At 36.4% G+C, this 17,194-nt stretch overlaps 1 protein-coding gene across 2 annotated transcripts in view; it reads left to right on the plus strand.

Annotated features, from left to right (window-relative positions):
- SMEK1 (SMEK homolog 1, suppressor of mek1 (Dictyostelium)) overlaps positions 1 to 16,857 on the plus strand; it is a 45,446-nt gene extending 28,589 nt beyond the window's left edge. Inside the window, exons 5-15 of one of the 2 annotated variants that reach the window (XM_009895063.1) lie at positions 2,558 to 2,635; positions 2,737 to 2,853; positions 3,346 to 3,462; positions 4,767 to 4,898; positions 4,994 to 5,096; positions 6,722 to 6,880; positions 8,112 to 8,281; positions 10,118 to 10,260; positions 12,850 to 13,040; positions 13,564 to 13,790; positions 16,092 to 16,857. In XM_009895063.1, coding sequence (XP_009893365.1) covers positions 2,558 to 2,635; positions 2,737 to 2,853; positions 3,346 to 3,462; positions 4,767 to 4,898; positions 4,994 to 5,096; positions 6,722 to 6,880; positions 8,112 to 8,281; positions 10,118 to 10,260; positions 12,850 to 13,040; positions 13,564 to 13,790; positions 16,092 to 16,205 — 1,551 coding nt within the window. In that variant the 3' untranslated portion in view covers positions 16,206 to 16,857. Of the gene's footprint in view, positions 1 to 2,557; positions 2,636 to 2,736; positions 2,854 to 3,345; positions 3,502 to 4,766; positions 4,899 to 4,993; positions 5,097 to 6,721; positions 6,881 to 8,111; positions 8,282 to 10,117; positions 10,261 to 12,849; positions 13,041 to 13,563; positions 13,791 to 16,091 lie in introns of both variants that reach the window. The other variant, XM_009895064.1, reaches the window with a different exon arrangement.
- The last annotated feature ends 337 nt before the right edge of the window (positions 16,858 to 17,194 follow it).

Below are 17,194 nucleotides of genomic sequence, written 5' to 3' on the forward strand. Positions count from 1 at the left end.
CTATATTTAATACAGAATTGTAAAATACTGTATTATAGTATGTATATGGAAGGATGAAAAATGGTTACATACTGAACTTCTGCAAATTCTTCCTGAAACATTAAGTGTCAGCAATGAAGTCTTCATCCCTTCCCAGTGTTCGGAAGTCCCCTCTACAAGTCCCAAATGTTTGCAAGCCCAGTAAGAGGGTGAGTGGGTTGGCCTCCACTGCGGATGGCCACGTCTTGCACCGGGCAAGGATCTGGTGAGAGCGCTGGGCTGGGGTCCTGTCCGCACCTTCCCCTGCTCTGCCCTGTGGTGCTGGAGGTGCAGTGTCCCGGGCCACCTCTGTCTCTGGGGCTCGGCCCTGGGTCATAAATGAGACCCACCTGTCAGCAGCAGCGTAGGGTCTCTGCCTCTCCTTCCACATTTTGACTTTAAAAAAAATACAGATTTATACTTTGGGTGATATTGTGTACCCTTTTTTATGCAGAAGCACACTAATAATGGCTCTGATATAGTTAAATGCTGAAATTTCCATTATTTTTTTCCCAATGATCATTCTGAGATGTGCACTCACTGAGACTTGCACGTACTGTCAGGTATTATGAAGAAGGTGAAAAGTTCATTTCACAGTGAGAATGGAAATCGGGGTTACGCTTTCCAGCTGGGGATAAGTGTGCATCTTCTCAGTAGTTTTGATAGATGAGATTAGTTTTACATGTTAATCAAAATTGCAAAAAGAGAAATGAAAGCAAATTACTTAGTCTTTTCTTAAATGCACTGCTAATCATGGTGAATAACATGCATGTTCTTCAAAAGAGCTGGTTTTATGTTTTATTTTTTGGTTTTGTGGTGTTTCTATTTCAGTAAACAAGTATGTCACTCTACTGTGGGTTGCTTATGTTACCTTTAATGTCTAACAAGTTAAATATTAGAACTTACCGAGCCATATAACAGCTGGATAGCAGGTAGTCAAACATCCTTGTATTCTTTCATCACAGCTTAAGTTACGTTTCTTGAAATCAAAGACCCGAATAGTTCTTTTCAACATTTTTGACTGTTGAAATCTAACAGTCAAACTTTACATTTCCAGCGCTTGATCCTCCAGAGTGAATTTTGTTAAACTTCAAATGAGGCCTTTCCTATCTCCTTCTGTTTTGATTTTGAAGTAGTCACAGAAATAGTACCTGAAATTGTGTCCAGAAATCATTCTTCTTCAGTATCACTTGACTGTGGGGTCAAGTTAGAAGCACAGCACAGCATCAAACAAGAGGAAACATGTGGCAGTGGCAGATCCTAAATATAGGGTTTACCTTACAGTGTGGTGAAATGCCTTCCAGGGCAGCAGCCATGCCAGACTATTTTGGGTTTAGCTGTGTTATGCAGTGCCAAGTAGAGATCCTGGATTGGGGTGCGACAGCGTTACAGCTGCATTAGCACGGTGTGCTGGAGGAACTGAGGTACGCATTTTGTCAGCAAGGTGGCAAGGTGAGTCTGGATGAGGTACCTAGATAATTAGCAATATTAGGAAGTTTATGTGGCTGTATCTGAAGTACTTTCATGATTCTGCATTATGCTGTGTAAACATAAGCAAGGCAACCTGGGTTTCTAGCACTGTGGTTTGGGATGGAGGGTTGTTGCACGTGGTGTTACTGACTTCACAAGAAACAACGCTCTGTCGGCTTTTTGAAAAAATGTGTTCATATCTGATGCACAGGTGTCTTTTTCAAGCAAGTGCTGTCTTATTACTGTATAATATTGGGGAAAGGATGAGGGCAGGTTTACTTCTGTTTTAATAATCTTCTAGTTACTAGGACCGTGACGGTTATGGGAAGCTAAGTATTGCTGCTTCTTTCAGTCTAAATACGTCTGTAATGTGTTGGCTGCTGTTTGTAGTTTTGCCAAGGTACCGCACCATGAAAAATAATGGAATGGTTTTTGATTGCTGCCAGCCAGCATGCCCCGTAAATGCTGTACGTAATAGGAACAGTTATTTTGATTTGGTTTCTAGAATTCTTCCTTCTCACAGCACTGGGGGAAAGAATCTCACCTAGTTCCTGCTGTTAGGCAGCTCTCCCTTCGTCATGTCCTTGCTTTAGTTCTGCTGCAAAGATCTCATAACATTCCAAAGATACATGTGTGTGTGTAGGGCTGAGTGGGAGATCATGTTTATAAATACATGTAAGCAGCTGAAGCAAGGGTACTGTTGTGTGGTTTAGGGGAATGGGCATGTGACAAGGGGGAAGGAAGTTAGAGAAGCAGTCATAGACAAAATGATGAGAATGGCAGTAGAAAATAGAGAAAGGACACCCAAAAGGTGTCCAATACAAGATACATCGTAACTGAGAATGAAGTGGTGGGGGGTGGAGTGGTGTTGAACATGATAAAAGCTCAAAAGCAAGGTTCAGACTAATTTGTTTGAAAATTGAATTAGAAAGTTGATACTGGTATGATTACAGTACACAAGCATGTGTTCTCTTAAATTGCAGGAGGCATGGTTTAGAAGAACTTTAGATTATACTGCATGTCTTTTGATATTGTCAAATAAACAAATGGTATTGTTTTGCCTTTGTAGGAAGATGAAAAATTTCTGACAGATTTGTTTGCACAACTAACAGATGAAGCCACAGATGAGGAGAAAAGACAGGAATTGGTAAGAAATCTGTAAAATATACATGAAAGGGACAGTTACTACGAAGTGATTTGTGCATCTTTTTTTTAATTACTAACTAGTGTATTATTCCTGTTTTGCAGGTAAATTTTCTGAAAGAGTTTTGTGCATTCTCTCAAACACTGCAACCTCAAAACAGAGATGCATTTTTCAAAACCTTGTCAAATATGGGCATACTGCCAGCACTAGAAGTCATATTGGTAAGTCAGTTCAATTTTATTTGTGATAATATCCCCAGAGAGGTTTTTTTAAAAAGTAAGCAACACAAACTTCAGTCAGATGATTTTCTGAATTGTTTGCTTCATTTGTCTTGTCTTAGCTTGAGATTCAGAACATTTAAAATAATTTTGTAAAACTTTAAAAGCAGTTACAGTATGACATTGGTAAGTGTCCTGGCATTCTTACTTATTTGTCTTCTCATTCACTTTCCTATCTTTGCGTGCTTCTTGATGTACAGTTAAGTAAGAAAATAGGGAAATAGACCAAAGGGCATGGAAACCATAAAATTTATTTTGCCCAGCAGTTGTTCAAATGTACAAAGAAGAGGTTAGAATTCAGTTTTAGAATACAGTTTTAGTAATAGTTAGGTATGATGTTTAAGTAGGAATTAAAAGCTATGTGCTTTCTGGTTTTCATTCCATTTAAGCCTTTTCTTTTAAGGAAATATAAATGGTTTTGTTTGTTTTTTCCAGGGTATGGATGATGCACAAGTACGAAGCGCAGCCACTGATATATTCTCATATTTGGTTGAATACAACCCATCCATGGTACGAGAGTTTGTCATGCAGGAAGCGCAGCAGAATGACGATGTAAGTAGAGGGCCTCCAGAACCGTGTGTATTTTTTTTTGTAGTTACTCTTTTAAATTTACGACTCAATTAATGACATAAGCCCTAATTCTGAAGAAGTAAGGAATATAGTTGTGATGGTTACAGGATACTGAATTACCATATTTTTAAAAGTCCTGGTGAGATGTGTGTTTGCCTGCTTACATATTCCTCTTCCGTTGTGTGTGAAGTAAAACGGGTTACCATAAACCACCATTTTGGTTCACATCCATTTTGGTTAACATCAGCTGTCATGCAAGCAAAACAAAATGTTTTTGAATGATGACCTCCTTAAAATGTGAGATACAAGTTTCAGTCTTGATCTTGGCACGTACATGTGTTTTTAATTTACTTGTAAGAAACCTGTGTTCACTTTATTATCACACAGATTGAAAGTGCAATTATGGTCCTGAGTGTTTAAGAACACTTTTTTGACAGAGGTTTTCATTTCCCAGAGATCCTCTGTAGCTGATAAATACAAAATGCTAAGTGCACAACTAGTAGTAAGAAAGGTAATTCAAAGTGGTATTCAGTGGAGAAAAACATTGTGCTGCCTTTTCCGTAGAGGAGGTAGTTAATGTTTTTTTCTTGTATCTGCTAAAAACATGCCAGAGAACAGGAAGCTGCTGGTACTGCTACTTCTGTACTGGAAGAAAGGGGCAGCTGGGAGGGGGAACATCACTGGTAGTTCCAGCTGCTTGCAACTTTAGTGTAGGGATTCCTAAATGTAAATACTATTTTCTACTTTTACGTGTTATTCTTGTTTTCTGTGAATATACGTTGGGGTTATTTTTAGGTGGAAATAATCTCAAGTTCGATAGCATTATAAAATTTACTGTTGTATGTTTGTGGAAATAAAGCTCTTGGGATGTATTCTAAAGAAGGATACAAATTAAAACTTCTCTACTCTAAAAATGCTTCCAGAAATCAGTTGAATTTTGAGACTGTTAAGTATCTGCGTCTGTACATTTTGTGTTTTGGCGTTTCAGTTTAGACTAAATTCTAAATTAGATTGTTAAATTCAGAACCATGTTTAGTTGCTTTGAAAGACTCTTCTTCACTGCTTGCCTTTTTACTGTTGAACCACTGACCAGAATGTGTCATTGGCATGTAAAGTTTGTTTCTGTTAAGTTTGGGGGGTTTTCTTTGGTAGCTGTTTACACTTTACAAAATTTTGATAGAGCACCATTTTTAACCAGGCGGTAAACCTTTTAGAAGGTAATTTCAGATTTGGGGCAAAGGAGTAGCATTAAAATTGATTTTTGCTTTTCTTTTTTTTCCCGTTAGGATATATTACTCATTAACCTCATTATAGAACACATGATTTGTGACACAGACCCAGAACTTGGAGGGGCAGTGCTACTCATGGGTTTGCTTCGTACTTTGGTTGATCCAGAAAATATGCTTGCCACTGCCAATGTAAGTAAATACCTTCAAATCAAATTACTTTTTTTTTTTTAAAGTATTTGGTGATATGTGTTACATATACTTTTTTTTTTTTTTTCATTCTTTAGAAAACCGAAAAGACAGAGTTCTTGGGTTTCTTCTACAAACATTGTATGCATGTTCTGACAGCCCCATTATTGGCCAATACTACAGAGGACAAGCCTAGCAAAGGTAATGCCACTCTGGCACATCAAGGCTGTTGCATGTCAATGTTTAAAATAATGTTTAAAACAACTGTCAAAGGGCATTTTCTGTCGTAAAGAGAATCTGAGGCTATGATACATAGTTCAGAGTAAGATGTAGATTCATGATTTAGTCATGTGAATAATTTATAAGTATAAAATTCAGCAGAGAGATCTGATTTAGGATCATTTGCTGCAGATTTTCCTTCAGCAAAAATTAAAATATTTGTATAATTTTTAGTAACTCATGGGGCTGTTCAGTGATATAGACTTGTAAACGTGTAAATATTTTTTTAAGGTCAGGTATTACTAGAGAGGATGCAAAATTGCCCCTGAGAAGGTCTGTGTCACGATACTGTGCTGAATTTGAGGGTATTGGTTCTACACGAGACTAAGATAGCACAGATCAGTGATGAAGTAACTGTTCTTGCTGCCTACTAGCAGCAGTACTCTTTGTTTATTAATAATATAACAGATTCAAAATGGATGTAAAAGGAGGGGATCTTATTAACGCTTACAAATACTCAAAGGGAAGATGCCAGGGCGATAGGAGCAGTCTTTTTTCTGTGGTGCCCAGCGATAAGACGAGGGGTAACGGGCACAAGCTTGAACATAGGAGGGTCCATCTTAACATGAGGAGGAACTTCTTTACCTTGAGGGTAGTGGAGCACTGGCACAGGCTGCCCAGAGAGGTGGGGGAGTCTCCCACTCTGGAGACATTCCAAACCCGCCTGGACGCCGTCCTGTGCAACCTGTTGTAGGTGACCCTGCTCTGGCCGGGGGTTGGACTAGATGATCTCCAGAGGTCCCTTCCAACCCTGATCATTCTGTGATTCTCTGTATGTAAATGATACATAAATGTTTTCTAAACTTTTTAATTTATTGTATAGATTTCCAAGGGATTGATTAAATTAATCTATTTTATCTCAACTGGCTTCCAGATAGATTGGAAGTGAGATTTTTACTATTTAAAATACTTGTGTTCTTTAATGGTCAACAATCTGGCAGTATTTTTAAAAAGGTAGCACTGCCTTCTAAAAAAAGATTAAATCTATTGTGTATTGAATGTATTATTTGTCTACTTAAAGCAGGATTTGAGTTATGTTTTGTATATGCTGATATGATTATGTCCTAGAAGTGTTAAAAGAGCCTGAGATATTTCTTGCATAGTACTTTTGTTAAAAGGCATAATAGATCACATTTTTGGTACAAACTTCATCAAGACACTGCATATAGGGCAATACTTCATGATATAGACATGTGGAAATCATAATGAGATTTTATTAAATAAGCCTGACTGCTTGTGTTAGTGTTAAGTTCTGTACTCTCTGAACCTTCAAACGCTGAGTTTAGACAGACAAAATGTAATTGTTTCTATAGTTTAGTAGGGTTTCCTGCCATATCTGTAAAAATAGAAGATACTCAGTTCATAACAAGATTATTCAATTTCAAATTTAAAGACTAAACATACCCTGCAACATGTTCCCTAAACTATCTTTGGGAATATACAAGAACTTGGAAATGTTTACCAGACTGCAGTTGGATATTTGAAGTTAGCTTCTGAAGGCAATATCCTAGATATGTTTAATTATTTTGGGTTTGTTTTTATTACAGATGATTTTCAGACAGCCCAACTCTTGGCATTAATACTGGAATTGCTAACTTTCTGCGTAGAACATCATACTTATCACATAAAGAACTACATCATTAACAAAGATATCCTGCGAAGGGTACTTGTTCTCATGGCCTCAAAGCACGCTTTCTTGGCATTGTGTAAGTTTGAAAGCTAAAGAATAAACTAGTATTTTGTGAATGTGAAGTGTTACCTATCTCATTCTGCTGGAAGAAAACTGTTCACAGATCATGACAATTTGTGACTGAATACAGAAATTCTACTGTTACACTGTTTCTCATTCCAACTTGTGTCAGCTAGCATTAGTAAATAATTTTCCATTTATAGATGTCTCTTTTTTTCTTAAAAGCAGAAGGATTTTTCTTAATCTCAGTGTAGAGGTGAGTTGAAAAGATGGCATCTCAATATTGAATGTCCTAAGAGAACCATTGTAAGTTTTGGGGTTATTTTAGGAGAAATTATGAGAGATATTCAATTAGAGGTGCGGTTATCTGACTGCATTAAACCGCACAGAAACTCAGTGTGCTGCTCGTCAAACTCTGTTAGTTTCTTCACCATGCTCAGCACAGTAATAGCAAAGCAGTGTGGCTTAATTCTGGAGGCAAGTAACAGATTTTTTCCATGATTCTGTTGTGCCCATAGAGTAAAACAAACTCTAAAGTTGACTGACAATAAGAACTACCTGTTAAGTTTGTAACTTAATCACCTGAGTTTGGTTTTAGAACCCTTGAATAATCTTTTTTCATGTACGCCTAACCAAAATGTGGTGCCTTAGAGGGAGATGATATTCTCCGTTCATGCATGGACCTTCACGTACTTGTGTATGCTTCTGAGTTTCAGAAAGGGCTTTAAACTCGCTATAAATTAAGTCCTTGCTTTAATATATGTGTGAAGAAAATGACATTTACCGATTTTTAAATTAGATAGCTTGCATCCTAGTAAAATAGGACTTAATTAAATGTAATCAAACTTACATTTGAGTAACAGGAATGATAAGCAAATTTCCCAGTTCTTCTACTGAGAAAATACTTTACCTTTATCATAAGTAATGTAAAAAATCAAAAATACGCCTTTATGTTAGTAGTAATAATATAGCTAAACAGTAGTATATTATTTCTTCAGTTAATAAAGGTGGTTTCACTTGTACAGTTATGATGGAGGATTTCTTTATGATGAAGTAGATAAGTAATCTTCAGCAGTATAGTCAAGACTGCTGAGAAGCAGAGAATACCTGAATGTATTACATGGTTCTAATTAATAATGTAATGCTATATAAGAACTGAGGCTGCAAATTGCCCTAATGCTGAGTAATTTCTAGATTTTTTTTTTCTTTTAAATTTAAAAATTCTTTTGACAACACTTCTGTTTCAGGTGCTCTTCGTTTCAAGAGAAAGATAATCGGGCTAAAGGATGAATTCTACAACCGTTACATAATGAAAAGTTTTTTGTTTGAACCTGTGGTCAAAGCATTTCTAAATAATGGTTCCCGTTATAATCTGATGAATTCTGCCATAATAGAGATGTTTGAATTTATCAGAGTGGTGAGTGCTGTTATATGCTGAAGATAATTACTGTATTGTTGAATCTTGTAGTGCAAGACGACTTTTCTTTTTGCTTGTACCCTAAATTATGCTATCGTAATGGAAATATATGATACGGTATTTAAATGAACTTTCTTTTATATCACTGTTACATATTTGTACATGTTCCTTCTTAAGTTCATACAGTACCAGGACTTGAAAATTAAATGCACTCGATAGTGTATTCACAGTACCCAGATTTGCAAAGGCAGCACTAATCAAGTTTCATCATGCAGATTGGATGGGTCTGTTACAACAGGAATGTAATTTGAAAACTACTGCTACAAAAACATCAAATTTAGCAGTGCTCTGTAATGTCAATGCAACAGAATATGGAAACATACAGAAGAGATATCAGTCTTTTTTGATTATATTAATGGAGTGCTACAAAGTTCCTTCCAGGGGGAGTCTCTTAAGATATTCACACCAGTTTGGCTGCCTGCGCAGTACTGTTTCCTCACTGTTGTTTACATCCAGATTCTGACAAGATGCTGTACAGACTAAATGTGTGAGTGGGGCCAAGCTAGGGCGCAGACAGTCGCGGAGGAGTAAGTGGGTGATGAAGAAGGGAGTCTTTGTCACCTCTTGAAATCATCTGTGCTGATGACCTCTTTGAGTTGGGACTCAACGTAATTCAAGACTGAGATTACCTGATCATTATGGAAGAGTTGATTTTAAAACAGTTTTGAAGCTGTGAAAAAGTTAGTTCGTATAGGTGGCCCACACTTCTGTGCTGTGGTCTTTCAGCACTCTGTGAGATTGGGTGCTGATTCTACAGTTCATGCAATGGGGAAATAAATCATCTTTCATTTTCTTACCCTACTTTTCACATAGATACCCAGGTTTCATTTCCAGAATACTTCTTGGTATCTTTAAATAATTTTCGTCAACTTTTTTTCCATCCAGGTTTGTTTTTAGAGAGAGCAACTTTTAAAAAAGTGTGCTTTTGTTGTTACTGATGTATTACCATTTGTAAGAGGTGACCTTTGCGCACATAACCAAAAAGGAGAACAATCAGTGTATTAAGATTTATGTTCCTCTGCTTATCCTTAGTAGATTGTAATTCAGGTATTTATTCTGCAGTATATTGCAGGGGCTGTGCAGTGCTAAGAAAGCCAAACAATGCACAGGAGCAATTTTCCTGCTGCAGTATGCAGACCTGTGCTAGTCTCAGCTGTCTAGAGTGGCTTTGGACAGCCACAACGCTAAACTGGAATGGCAGAACAGTTGGGAGGTTTTCGTAAAGGACCTCAACCAGCACTATATGGTCACAAAGGAAAAGCTTGATGTTAGTTTCTGATGAAAAATATCTTCCTTGTTCTCATCCTAAACAAATGCATTGAATAATTATTTTTATGTAAGTAATTTATTTGCAGTGAGGAAAGAAACAATATGAATGCTAAGTCTGTATATCATAAACATTTTTAATTGACTGATTACAACAGTTATCAGTTAATCTATCAATATAAAAATATTTATAAGTTATAGTGGGAAAGACCTTTTAGAATTGTTTTTGGTATAATTTTCTATCAGGGTTTTAGGTTCCGTTCATGTGTTTTGAAGGAGCTGTTGCTAGAAAATTGCTGCTATTATGTCTGTTTTGCTAATCAAATACTAGTAGCTCTAGATTTTTAACCACACTTGTATGCATAGTCCTCATTTTTACATAAGCTAATTAATATGGTGCTTCCAATTGAATGTTTAAAAATAATCTCTCATTTCAGTTGCTTTTTACATTGTATTAAATAAATTCATTTGAATGAAAGTAAGTCACTTTATGTTTGTTCGTTCCTATAGGAAGATATAAAATCATTAACAGCTCATGTAATTGAAAATTACTGGAAGGCACTGGAAGATGTAGATTACGTGCAAACATTCAAAGGACTGAAACTACGATTTGAGCAACAAAGGGAAAGACAAGATAATCCAAAACTTGACAGGTAAAATGCACTAAATGCTCTTACTACTGTATCAGTGCTTTAATTTTGTTTTGGGAATATTGTTGGGTTGTTGTATGGTAGTGGGAAGTGTAAATAATTTAGACTCCTGCTTGCATCTTGGGCATTGTTGAATTTACTTGATTAATAGTGTGATTTCCAGATGTGTTGCTTCAAACTCTTCATCAGATTTCAGCTAATATAGTAGCTGCTGCCCTCCAGTAATAATGCCATATCCTAGACTTATGTACACTGTTGTAATGAGGCTAGAAGCCTATCAAGTATCTGAAATTCATTTGCTTAAATAACAGATTCCCACTGTTTGATTTAAAAGATTGTTTAGTTGTGAATTACCATTCCGTGGATTTTTCCTTTAGAATTTCACATCAGAATTCCTTTTATTTTAGTTATGTGTGGGAGTAGATATTTAGATAAGCTCTACCAAAATGATTGAGAAATAGAATGTGCAAAGAAATTTTCAGAGGATGCTTTTTTGTCACTGATAGATTTGCAGACGGAGTGAAAAACAATCTGATGTAACACTTGAATCACTCCTGTTTGCCAGAGCAAAAATTTCCTTCCTTAGTACACACTTACCCAAGGTTAAAAGGTTAGGGTGCATAAACCCAGGAAGTTTAGGACTTCTTACTCCATTTATTTTTGGCATTTGGTATTACTTTTATGTGTAGTTTCATTCAAACAAAATGCTTGTGTGAATAGATGAGTTACTCTTAGGAATTGTTAGCAAGATCTGTTCTTGTTCTGCTGTCCTGAATTAGTTTGAAAACACGTTAAACAATTAATCCTGATCAGTTATACTAGACCATCTTGACATTTCAGACTTTTAAGTTTTTTTATTTCATGCCACAAGATTTCTTAACCAATATTTAAATTTGAGACTCGTACAATTAAAATGAGAGTATAACTGTAGATTTCTTTTAAAGTGTTGGAGCACTTTCAAGAGTATGTGTGGGATCTGCAGTTTTGGGTACTTTTTTTTTACACGTGAGATGTTAGTATTTTGGCTTTTGTCAGCTCGGCTTAGCACTTAAATGGCTGTGAAATTCGAGCCTACGATTAATGCGTGTGTTGGAAAAAACACCCAGCCACTTCCTTCAGTAATGTCCAGCCAGTATAGGAAGTAAAACATTAGTCTTTTCTTGGCTTAAGTTTAGCTAAATAGTTGTGTGTAGTTGTGCCGCATGAGTTTATCCAACAGAAAGTGATAGCTTCAAGAGGTCTGTAGCTCAACCAGCCCAGTTTTTACCTTCTTCCTACGTCTTGTATAGTGGCTGCACAACCCCTGTCACAGTCCGTGTAATTTCTTACGTAAAACCCCAGAAATAAGAAAACGCAAAAATAACAAGAATCTGTTCACACATTTTAGCAAAGAATAGCTCAGTAAGGAAGGCGGCCAAAAATTTCATTGTGGGCTACAAAAGTATTCAGAAGAGTGCCACTTACATAATAGCTTTGTTTATTAGCAGAACTTGAATTTGAATGCAATGTCAAATGATGCGGTATGTATAGATCCGGCTGATAGTGTTGGCAAGCAAATTATTCAGAATTAGATTTATTTTTAAAAGTAAATTCAGCGTTCTTTATCAATACCTTGTAATTTCCTAATTTTTCCCTTCTGGCTTTTTCCTTCAGTCAGTAATGCAAGACTTTTTCTCAAAATGGAATAAGCTCAGATTGTGTTACTAACATTTTGGTTCCAGTAACAGAGGCTTTATGAAAAACGTTAAATTTCAGACTTACATTGTGGCCAGTAAATTTTGAACAAGTGCTACAGAAAATTTGTCAAGGGTTTCATGCTTTTATTGGAAATTGACCATTAGAATCAATGCCTGGCAATGAAAAGAGTGTTTTCAACCTCTCTTCTCCTTCTGCCCCTGTTCTTCAGGGTGCACATCACTGTCCCTCTCCTCTAAGGCCATAATACTGCTTCTGTGAGAAAAAAAGAAAAGGAAGGTGGAGCTGAGATAGACCAATACTATTAATAGATCAAATAGGGAGGGAGAAGTAGCACTTTGTATCCAAGGCCCTGAAGAATGGAAAATACTGATACTGACCAAAAAGTGTAACAGGTGGATGTGGCAGAAAGAGGTCGCTGACTTTTTAATGTTAGATTTTTGGGTTGTTTTTTTTTTTTTTCTTTAACACATTGGACCCCAAGTTCTGACAAGTTATAAAGTATTTCCAGAAGAAAAGTCTATAGTACCTAAACTCATTTGTTTTACAGTTTTTTATTTAGCACTGCAAACTATAAAACCAAGCCTGAATGCAACACTTTAGTAACATTTGTGCTAATTGGTGCTAATGGTGCTGTTTGTAAGTTACAGAATTTTGGACAGATGGAATAGTCTGAATGTGCTGTTAGCAGAGTTGTACTTTATTTGATGCTTTATGAAGAAGTTTTTAATGATACTTGTATTGAAAATAAAGATGCACATTACAGAGTGATTTGCTGGTATTTTTATTGCTCTAAATATTTCTATCTGTAAGCTCAGTGTAAATGTCAAGCAGAAGTTTTATTATTAATATGAGTTGGTTTTTTAATCAAAAGTTTTAAAACTTACTGTTCTGCAGCATGCGCTCCATTTTGAGAAACCATAGATACAGAAGGGATGCAAGAACCCTGGAGGACGAGGAGGAAATGTGGTTTAATACTGATGAAGACGATATGGAAGATGGAGAGGCAGTGGTGCCCCCTTCTGACAAAACTAAAAATGATGAAGATATTATGGACCCTATCAGCAAATTCATGGAAAGGAAAAAATGTAAGTGATGAAAAGAAGAATGCCACGTGGCTTATGCAGAAGCCATAACTCGTATTCTTTAATCCTACTGCAATGAAGGATTTGCATGTATTTGTTCTGAAGTTCTTCGATTTTGAAATTGTGACACCAAGCTAATGGACCACCCCTTCAAAACAAGTTTTGTTGTCTGTAAAAGCAGAGTGATACAAAATGTTGTTGTTGATTGAGTTCTTAAAGTATTTGAGTGACAGTCTTAGCTGATAGTCAAGTTTTCGCGTGTTTTATTTGGGTTTATAATTCAAAATTTTTGGTGTAAATGTTCAGGTGATATCACTGGTAGAAGAAAAGCGTTCATTCCTGGCCAATGACAACACCTGGTAGGTGGTAGAGTAGTGTGACGAAAAAGTCTGCGATGACTCACTTTACCAAGTTGTACAAAGTGTTAAGCCTTTTCCCGCACAGTAAAATGATTTGTAATTAAACGTTTCGCTCAATAATATTGCTTTACATTGGGATTTTTTTGGTGTTTATTTTTTCTCTCCAGTGAAAGAGAGTGAAGAAAAGGAAGTTCTTCTGAAAACTAACCTTTCAGGTCGTCAGAGCCCAAGTTTCAAGCTTTCCTTTTCCAGCGGTACAAAATCTAACCTTACCAGCCAGTCATCTGCAAGTAATCTGCCTGGATCCCCAGGGTCTCCCGGGTCCCCAGGGTCCCCTGGGTCTCCAGGGTCAGTTTCTAAAAGCACATCTCAGATGGCAGCTATTACAACTAAGGTAATTTTGAGTGGACATAGATTGACTTCGTTGTTACGGACTAGGAATTTGCTTTAGCATCTTTCTCAAGTTTGCATGAATTCTGACGTGTTAAGCAGTAATGGACTGTCTGGTTTGTGTGTACTTTTTGTTTGGCTGTTAGCATTTTTAAGGTCTGGCGTGTATATAAAGAGAGTCATAGAATCGTGATTCTAAAAAGAAGAAATAAAAGCTCTTCTAATGCTCACATTCTTAAAGTATGAAGCATTCAAGTAGCTGCTGCTTGCAGTGATCTTTACTGTGAAGTACAAACAATACTTTACTATTGTTAAATTGCACGGGGCTGTTTGGCAGGTAGAAATACAGAAATGCTTTGGAAACATTGCCAAATTTTGCCAGACTCCATGATGTCCCACCACCCCCACTGAGAATCTCTACTGTTACCATCTTTAGTATTGTTAAGAATTCTATAGCTGGCACATGTGAAAGAAATAAATTGTATTATGAAGGGATCGCTGCTGTAAGCCAAAGTGTAAACAATTTTTAATTTCCTAGCATGATTTTTTTACCTTTTGAAATAACATACAGTTTTGGGTTGGAACATACTGAAGTAGAAGAAGAAAGCCCATTTAAAAGAGTCAGTATAACTTGCAGTGAATATCCAAACCCAGCATTTTTAAATACATTTTAGGACACTGTTGGATTTTATCAGATTTTTGGCTAAAACTCTATTTAAACCAAGTCAGGGAAATAGTGACTGGTGTTTTCTCAGCACTGGGGGGCGGATACGGTAGTCTTGGTACAGCGTAGTTCAGATAACGAGAATTTACTTTCATAACAAGTGTTTCCATTTCTGAAAAGTCAGGTACATATCTCAGTTCTCAGGTAACCTCAGAATAGCTCTGATTCATCCTTATTTTTTAATGCTATCATACTGCTTGTTCATCTAACTGCTAGTAAAGGCAAATGGGGTTTTAGGTTTTTTTCTTTCTTATAGTTGAACGTAGCTTAAGGGTTTGTGTTTGGATCACTTTCTGTTGAAAACATCTGAATGAGAAGCGTTTGGCTGTTGGAAGAACTAAGTGACGTTTCCTCTAAATTCTGTGGAGGAAGGGGAAAGCAGATTTATTTCATTTATGAAAAAAATACAGTAGTTAGTCAAGCGCTTTTTAAAAGGGGTAGAATTGGCTTGGAATTTAGTTCAATCTATTCTGAAATTCTGCTGGAGGCTTGCTCTCTCCCAGACAGAATAATTGCTTGAGTCTGAAACACAGTCTTTACATATGGAGCGTATTACATACAGTATTGGCTCCAAAATTTCAAGTCATCCTGGCAAAAGAAAAATGTTCAGGTTACACTGAACATGCAGGGCACTGAAAAACCATTGGCGAATTCAGGCATAAGCTACCTTTTTCAGTGTAATGTACACTGTTTATTAATGTGCCATAGTCAAAAACTAGAAACAGTGTTGAAATTGGGTTTTGCAGTAATGATCTGATCCTGTTATTTTATGTGCAATATAGTCAGTGTTGTGTTGTATGTCCAAAATGTGTGTAATTTTTTATTGAGTTGTATTTTGGTATACAGTTGGCTGAAATTTTCTGTTTTGGATGTCTATCATTATACGCATTAGTAATATGATCTTTGAGTAAAGTACCTATAACTGCCATTGTAGTCAAATGCTGGTTAAGCTTCAGAAAGTATTATAGTTAGAGGAGTTTGTTGAAGTTTGTACCACTTCTTCATGGGTCTGGAGCTCCTAATCTTAAAATTTGTGGTTATTTGCAATAGAGGGGAGTTTTTAACATTACTAGTTATGCTTTCATTTTCACTAGCCAGGTAGTTTAAATTTTGTCACCTGTACCCCTAGTTACTACACATTTAAACTAGCTTTTGTGAAGACAGACTGTGTTCTAAAAGTACTGTAATTCAAAAATTCAAATTGAAGGATATTCTGTATTGTGAAGTGCTGAAGTGCTGCCAGATTGCTCGTTGCTGCACTCAGCTATGCTCAGTAAAAAAAAAAAAAAAATATTTACATCTTACAGATAGAGCTGTAGATTTTTTTATTTTCTTAAATTACAATTGGAAATATTTCTATCCAGTTGGATAGGTAAAACCTCGGTTTGGATTTATGCATTTAAACATGTTTCAGATGATGTCATTTTCATTCATCCTGATGGATTATTTTTGTTCTGCTTCATTTTATTCAAAACTTCATGAATCAGTATGCTTCTGTGCAAACATAATTTTCCAATGCAAACATAAGGTATCAATGTGCAAACATTTTCTTAATTATAGTAATGGTGTCTGTCTTTGTAGGGAGGCCTCGTTGGGCTTGTAGATTATCCTGATGATGATGAAGAGGATGATGAAGATGAAGATAAGGAGGAAACTTTACCTTTGTCAAAGAAAGCAAAGCTTGAGTCATCATAATGGCAACTGCTGAAGAACGTTACCAGTTGGGGGAAGGATATTTTTTCCGAAAACAAAACAAACCCACAGCAAAGCAGCAATCTTTTGTGAATTACTGTGTGTGACACAGATCAACCTATACAAACGGATTTCTGCCAATCAAGTGCCAATTCAAAGGAGCAGAAGAATGGGAAATATTTCGTTTAGGGGAAAGACTTATGCCTTTGAGCTCTCCAGCTTGGACCACACGTTGCCCTTTTCTCAGGGAAGGAAATGGAAAAAAACAAAACAAAACAAAACAAAAAAAAAAGCCAACAGGGCAGGAGTTTTGTTCGTGGAACTCTGGATTGGCTGGTCAGTTGCTACAATCAGAATACGCTTTCTTGGACCATGTATGAGACTTCTGAAGAAGAGGCGGGTTTTGCCATAATTCTTCACTCGTTAAGAATGCCAGCAGTTTCTTTGGATAAAAGAGACCTGCCTTTGAAATCGTACATTCTGAACATTTTAGTCAAGCTACAACAGGTTTTAAAAACCTCTACGGGGGAGGGCCGAATATAAAAGTTTCCTCTTTTTTTTTTTAATCTGTTCCCTTTGCCCTTTAAACTGCAGAATTTTTTTTGGAGGTGGGGGATTTGTTTGTCCCTTCTTGATTAAAGATTGAGTGGAATTCTAGATGTGGTCACTTTTGTGTCATAATTTTTTTTTGCCCCCCTGAGTGTATGCTTAGTTGTTGAGTATATATTTGGGACCATTAAAATTTTTTGATGTAATATAATCTCACTGTTGTGCTGGTACCTGTTTCACCCTGTGTAATTTTGTTCTGCATCGCAGTTCTTAATATGTTTAGGATTTTATGGAAGATGGTATAGTTTATATTGGAAAAAAAAAATAATCTTACCACAATGTGCATAGAAGCAATACTATTTTGTGACTAAATATTTTATATTAAATTTTACATCAGCAACTGTCTTGAGAAAAAATTCAGGGAAATAGGATGGAATCAAAAA

This window comes from Charadrius vociferus, unplaced genomic scaffold, assembly GCF_000708025.1.
Source record: "Charadrius vociferus isolate BGI_N301 unplaced genomic scaffold, ASM70802v2 scaffold431, whole genome shotgun sequence".
Taxonomy (NCBI): Eukaryota; Metazoa; Chordata; class Aves; order Charadriiformes; family Charadriidae; genus Charadrius; species Charadrius vociferus.